This window comes from Cariama cristata, unplaced genomic scaffold, assembly GCF_000690535.1.
Source record: "Cariama cristata isolate BGI_N322 unplaced genomic scaffold, ASM69053v1 scaffold29781, whole genome shotgun sequence".
NCBI lineage: Eukaryota > Metazoa > Chordata > Aves > Cariamiformes > Cariamidae > Cariama > Cariama cristata.
Window position 1 is genome coordinate 266 of NW_009600315.1, and position 6967 is coordinate 7232.

General features: G+C 34.8%; 1 protein-coding gene across 1 annotated transcript in view; it reads left to right on the forward strand.

Annotated features, from left to right (window-relative positions):
* The window catches only part of LOC104169166 (thyroid receptor-interacting protein 11-like), a gene marked incomplete at both ends in the record, with an annotated part of 6949 nt that extends 260 nt beyond the window's left edge, over positions 1 to 6689 (forward strand). The window contains 5 exons of the mRNA XM_009709998.1: positions 2160 to 2236; positions 3369 to 3479; positions 4605 to 4880; positions 5738 to 5806; positions 6524 to 6689. Coding sequence (XP_009708300.1) covers positions 2160 to 2236; positions 3369 to 3479; positions 4605 to 4880; positions 5738 to 5806; positions 6524 to 6689 — 699 coding nt within the window. The remainder of the gene's footprint in view (positions 1 to 2159; positions 2237 to 3368; positions 3480 to 4604; positions 4881 to 5737; positions 5807 to 6523) is intronic.
* Between the last annotated feature and the right edge of the window lie 278 nt (positions 6690 to 6967).

Here is a 6967-nt window from a genome sequence, read left to right on the forward strand (position 1 = left end):
TGAACCGCGGCTTGGTGCCTTTCGGGAGAGCTGCTGGCTTTGCTGTCGTTTTTATTCCGCCCCTGTGACCTCAGAATCTGGAGGATAAACAAACATATTCTCAGACTGTAATAGCAGAGATAAACCTTTTTCAGGTTTATTATTCGGAAGTTTCTGAATTGCGTGAAGCATTGATCAGTAACTAAAGCACATAAACAATGCTCTTCTTCCATTCTGTTTGCTTAGTTTATCTTGATTAGCTGCTTTTAGAGTGCTTTCATAAAACTGCAGAGTAGTAGTAGTACAAGGGGTTTTTTTGCCACTGTTGTGATCTAAGTCTGACGTGTCACACAGGCAAAGGTCCAGTGTTTCTGATGGTTTTGTTGTTTATATTTCAGTTGGGCCCAGAGATACCTGTGGAGTTCTGCTATTCTCCTACAGCCAAGTGGGAGAACACGGCCCTTGTTTTAGAGGCATTAGAAGCTAAGAAGATTTATATTTAAAACAAAGTTGAAACAAAAAAGATGATATTAATGTAGTAGTAAACTTATTCTAGACTATAGTTTTTTCTTTGTATATTTAATAATGCCTTTTTCTTACGAGTTTTTGAATGAAACCTTTGATTTCTGTAGTAAAGCAATTGTATAACATGGTAATAAATATCAGTAGGTTAATATCACTAGTATTGTTTACTATCTTGAAACTATAACTTCTTGAAAAAAGTGAGCATTCTCAAAATAGTGTTAAGAATAGTAACTGCAGAGAACAGGTAAGACTTCTGAATACTCGTCTTAAATGTGAAATTAAGCGATTCTTTGTTTTCAACTTCAGAACTATGAAGCATTGTGAAAGTATTGTATAAATCTTGTTGGCAAGCTGATACTACTAGTCTGATATGGATAGGTTTTTTTGGTATACAGGTAAAATGCTCAGAAGAGAGAAATTTACTCTGATAACTGCAAAATTGTCTTTTTTTCTCTTTTCAGAAAGGCTTGTTTAGGTTTGTTTTAAATTCCAAAATCCATATTAGTTTAGTTTGGAAACTTATTTTATGCTGCCAAACTGTGTAGTCATCTAGTGTGTTTGTTTTGCCTTTTTAAAAGACAAATCGAGATTCTGATTCACACATTTTTGCTTTAGTTTGTGCAAGAGAGATGTGCTGATGTTCAGTAGTTAGTTCCAGGTGTACTTGACTGCTAGATAATGCTGTAAGAAACTTCTGTTTCTAATAATACCAGTACACTTTTACAGGTTACTAGCTTTGAGGGTGTAAAAGTCTAGTGGCACCTAAGTACTCTTCCCTAAAGAAGTACTCTTCCCTAAAGGTCACTTCACATAGTGACCTGAAGAACACTTTTCAAGCAGTTCCTTACATTCCTCTTTTTCATTTCCTAATTATCTAATTTTTCCTGATTTTTAATATTATCCCTTACATTCACTGCTTTGATTGCCATCTGAACTGAAAATTATGTTTGTGGATTATAGACTTTAAGATCTTCAGTTTAGCAGTTTTCATGGGTAGATTGTTGCCTCTGCTTCAGTTTTAAACAGCACATAGGAAATGATGAAATATAGTATTTACTTGAAAATTACGTTTATTTCAAATTTCGAAAAATTGTTAAGGTTGCTTTATAGTCAGTTCAGGATGATTTCTCATTAATAAAAGGAAATGTGGTATTTGTATCCATGAAAAGTGGGACATCGGAGAAGTAAACATAGCCTGTTCGAGGAAGATTGATCATTAAGGAAGAGTATCCAGGGACAAAATTATGTGCTTTTTGTATTAGATAAACCAGTATGGTAGGTTGTGTCACCTTTGTAAATGAAAAAACACACAACTGTAACATCAGGGGCAAAGTCCTAAATGAAAAACAGATTCAAAATAGTCAAGTAAAAACTTTTCATTTCCCGTATTTTAAAGCTTAAATTCATACTTCCGTGTTAGTTTTGTGATCTGACTAAAAGCCTAGATAAGAGAGAACTAAATTAGGTTCAGAAAGACTCTCTGGTCTGAAAAATAATTCTGACAGTGTTCTGACAAAAGCAGCTTTTGATATTTACTTAGGAGTGAACATTAAAGCAGTCTAAGATACTTATTATTAATAACTGTGGTATAACTGATGTCTACTTAACAGATTAAAAGTAGTTTAATAAAAATTAAAATTTTCACTTTCTTTCAGATGCAGCAACAGAACTCCATGTGTCCAATTCTAGACTCAGAGAAATAGAAAGTATTAATGCAGCACAAAAGTTTGAAGTAAGACATTTTGGAACGCTACTGTAATTAAAAGCAGTAAATAACATTTGTTTCTTGTAAAGGTGAAATATTGCACTGAAGTTGCTTGTCCCTGGGTAAATCTAGAAACAAGGGTGACAGTGATATTAGAATGTGGCTCTTTTTTTTTGCTGATAAACTGCCATCATAGTTAGGGGAACACATTTGTTTATTGGAGTATGCATGTGGTGCAAGTTTTCATCTTTTACTGACTGCTGCATCCTGCAACTGTTCCAACCTATCATGTGGACTTGGACCGTGGCAGTAGACTTGGCTCTGAAAAGCTTGCAAATTCAAAAATCTTTTAAGTTTTCATAAGTTTTAGCTGGTAAAGAGTTAAGATTGGTTTATAGTGTTTCATGTATGACCACAAATAAAAGCAGATCTAGAATGCCCAGTTAGGCTGGACAGTATGTCTTTTGCATCAAGCTTCAAAGTACAGAGTGTGCGTGTTCCCTCATGCAGTTCTATGTGTTGCCCTACTGTATGGTCATTTTGACATAGCTACAGATGCTTGTGCTTTTCCAAAACTGCTTAAAATCCCATGTGCCCATGTGGAAAGTGACTTTTTGTACCCTTACAGAGGACTTGTTGGTCTTTTGACTTTATGGCTGTAAACCAACAATGTTCATGTATGTCTTCAGCCCTCAGGAGCATTGAGAAGTTAAGATAGTATTTTGGGGAAGTAACTGTTCCTACTTGTCCTTTTTCTAGACTCTTGCCGTCTGCTATTGGCCAATGTCAGAGAGAGAATACTGGACTGTACGGATATTAGCTCTGATTTGTGCACTGTGACTGTTGTTAAATTCCACGTGTGGATCATGCTAAGATGTAATTCAGCCCTGAATTTTTCTTCTTGGCATTTATCTCTGGTCACCACAAACCTTTTTCTGAAAGTGAGCTAGAGTCCATGCCATGTAAAAATGGAAAGCTTGGATGTGAATGTGAATTTGGGCCCGCACTTGGAAGTTAACTGTTACTGTGTGTTTGAGTGAAATAACATGAGAAATCTGTACAATTAAATTGATTTCTTTACTGTTCAGCAGACTTACGCTTTTCTAATTCTGTAAGAACTGTTCCAAATTTGCCAACATTCATTTCTCATTTTTGCTAGAATGAGAGGCTGAAAAAAGTTTGTAGTGATTTAGAAGAAAAGCATGAAGCAGCAGAACTTCAAATAAAGCAGTTATCTATAGAGTACAGAAATCAGCTTCAACAGAAAGAGGTAGGATACAGAGTAAAATATTTGACTAAGTTTGTCCAATAAACTTATGTATTATGCTGTTTAATCTCTTTGTTATAATATCTGTCCTCTTTCAGTGGAAATATTGGTCATGGTTATGGTTTCTTTGGTTTGTTAATGTAAACACTGACAGACTTAAGACATCTATTTCATTGAATCACGTAATATAAGCAGAGCTGCCAGGAGATAGTTGAGATGAAAAAACTCTCTGGGAATGTCATGCATATATCAGAATTTCTGTTGTTTCTGGAATCACTGTGAGAAGGGACACTTAAACAGCTTTATATTTCTGAATCAGTTATCTTTAAGGAAGGCAACAGGAGCAAATTCTTGTTTGAAGAATTACTTATCTTAACATATACAGTTACAGGGAACAGAACTAGCTTTCATAATTTGAGAGCTGTCCCTTTGTGATGGAAACTTCAGCTTTATAACCTATTGTGTAACATGAGATTTCATAGCCTTTTAAATGAGGAAAGTTGCCAGTATGCCTAGAATTACACAAAGGGAGTTTTATTTCTGCTTTATTTGTAAAAACGTGGGAACTAGAGGAAGCAGAATTTTGAGATGTGTAGAATTCTGCTTATTAAGTACAATAACAGAGTTGTTACAAGAAAATTGCATGCAGCTAATTTCAGTTTATTGTAAATAATGTGTTTTCAATACATTGAGTTGTTAAAAGTAAAAGAAATCAGATGTAATATAACTGGGGAGCATCAAATATTGCTTAACTTGCATATCTCAATGCCCTCTTTAAATATTTAAATTTTTTGTACAACCTGTTAGCCTGAATCTTGCTGTAGTACATAGGTAACTTGGCTGCTGAAAAAAATCAGCACTTTTACTGAAGTTTTACTTAACTGAAAACTACTATAAGTTTTAATATGTGTCCTTGTATGAGATACTTTGTAAAAACATCAACTAAGACTGCTTTTCTCCATTAGGAGGGCGTTTGGGTTTTTTTCTTTTTAGTGAAAGTGATCAGTAATTTGTGCTGAGGGGGGAGTTGTTTGCTTGGTTCACATTTCATAAGACCACAAGGGGTAAAGTAGAGTGTATTTTGATACTCTTCTTATTGAAACAATGCATTTTATTGTGTATATTCAGGTGGAAATCAGCCATCTAAAAGCTAGACAGAATGCATTACAGGAGCAACTGCAGAAAGTACAGACGGCTGCTCAGTCAGCACAGTTAGGAGCTGGTATTTTGCCACCAGCCACTACATCAGCTTCCTATGTTCCAGTGGTCAGACATTCCTCAGGTTTTGAAGGAGATGACATGGATTTTGGAGATATAATCTGGTCACAACAAGAAATAAACAGATTGTCCAATGAAGTTTCTAGGCTTGAATCGGAGGTTGACCACTGGAAGCAGATTGCACTGGTGAGTGTTTCCCCTCTGTCTTACCCTGCCTTCTCCCCTCCAAATTAGTGTTTTCATTGCATTTGGTGTTTTTGGAGTGGGTCTTTTGAAAGTTCATGCTGTACAGTTTCCAGAAGCAACATGATTTGAAGGAAAAGCTGAAACCTAATGATTTTTTAGTCATTTTCTTGCTGTCCCATGACTAGGGACACATTCAGTGACTAACTGCCAAATGCATTTTCATGATGCTTTTATGCATGACTTGTCAAGTTAGGAAGAGTGTTTCATAAACATTTGCCTGGAATACTAATTCCAGGGTTTCATTTTTGTGTAGCCTTTCAAAAAAATACTTTTCTTCTTCCTGGCTGTGTTACTGATTATTTATTGACAGCACAATACTGTTCAAAGTGATAGTTGGATACTTGCATACTGTTTTTACCTATTCTTCTCTTAGTCCTTGACATGTGAGTTGTAATTCATGATCTGCTAAGACAAGAAAGAATATAATCTTTCAAGCTGTTGTTGATGTGATCATCATTTTTCAAGCTATAGCCTGATTTCAGAGGTATACTTTTCCCATGTGGAAATACTCGAGTAAAATTAAGCAACCTTGTTGTCTTATTAGGTGCAATAACACCCTTCCACCCCAAATGTTTACACATTTGCATGTAATAATAAAAAAAAATCAATGGGAAATTAAAATATTTCCATTGAAGTGTCTTTTTTTTTAAAATCAAAATTACTGTCAATTTGAATTTTTGTTTATGTTAGCTTTGTTGTTTTCTGCTTTTGAGTATCAATAGAGGAAGCAGTTATGTGAAAAATACACATTTTCATCACAGTTTTCACATCGATATGTGATTTTTTTCTTTTCTCAGTCTTCCAAAGTGCAAGGGACAAATGATGCTGAACAAAGTGAAATGTGCAAACTGCAAAATATTGTTAAGGTAAGATGACAACTTTGGCAAACTAATCTTCTCTTATGCTTTATTCTTGATGGTTTTGCATATGGTCACTTGACTTGTGAATGTAGTTAAAATATTTACAACACTGGCACTTAACATTTTTCTCTACTAAAAATGCATGTGGGCATGTAGCAGCACAGCAGCATTTCAGTCAGCAGTACAATATTTAAAAACAGTTATTCTGAGCGGGTATTTATATGATTTGATGAATATAGTACGTAAGCTTAAAAGAATCATATTAGTATTTATGAGGGCAAATCACTTTCAGAAGCTATTAATGACTTATGAGACTGAATTTTAGATACAGAAAATAGTTCTCCCTTCTCAGAAACATCTTGACCTTTTTCGTTAAAGATGCAAAATACAGATTTGCATGTCATCCTTGACGGTTACTAAAAATATGTCGTACTGTATCCACTTCCTATGAAAGAGTTGTAATCTCTCTACGTTGGTTTAGTATGTGCTGTTGTGTAGAGCATGCTGTTTGTGTAAACATGTTTTTAAAAGGAATGGTTTCTAACATGTTTTAAAAAAAACCCCAACCAACAAAAGCCAAGGAACTTGACATCTCCTGTGAGAGATCCTATAATAAATCCTTTTAGTTTTACTAGGGAAAAGTTTTTTGTTTCTTTTATACTTTTTCTTTCTTAAGCTTCTGTACTGTATTTTACCACCCTGTTTCTCTAATGATATTTTTAGGAGCTCAAACAGAATTTAAGTCAAGAAATAGATGAACATCAACATGAACTTTCAGTATTGCAGGATGCACACAGACAAAAGCTAGTAGAGATAAGTCGTCGACACCGAGAAGAGCTGAGTGAATATGAAGAGCGAATTGAAGAACTTGAAAATCAGTTACAGCAAGGTCTTTATTACCACATACTTTCTTTTTTATTTAATATACAGTGTATTTTGGTTGAAGTGTCAAATATGTATGTAACAGTGTAACAGATATCAGATATGTGATGTTTAGGAATTTGAATTTCAACTCAGTTCAGCTTCATGTTTAAGACACATGCATCTCCTAGTATCTTATATTCACTGTGGTTGGCTTGAACACTGGAATGATAGCATTTCATCTTCTGACATGTGTCAGTCTAGAGGGTCATTTTCTATGTTGCCAGCAAGGATGAGGAAAAGGCA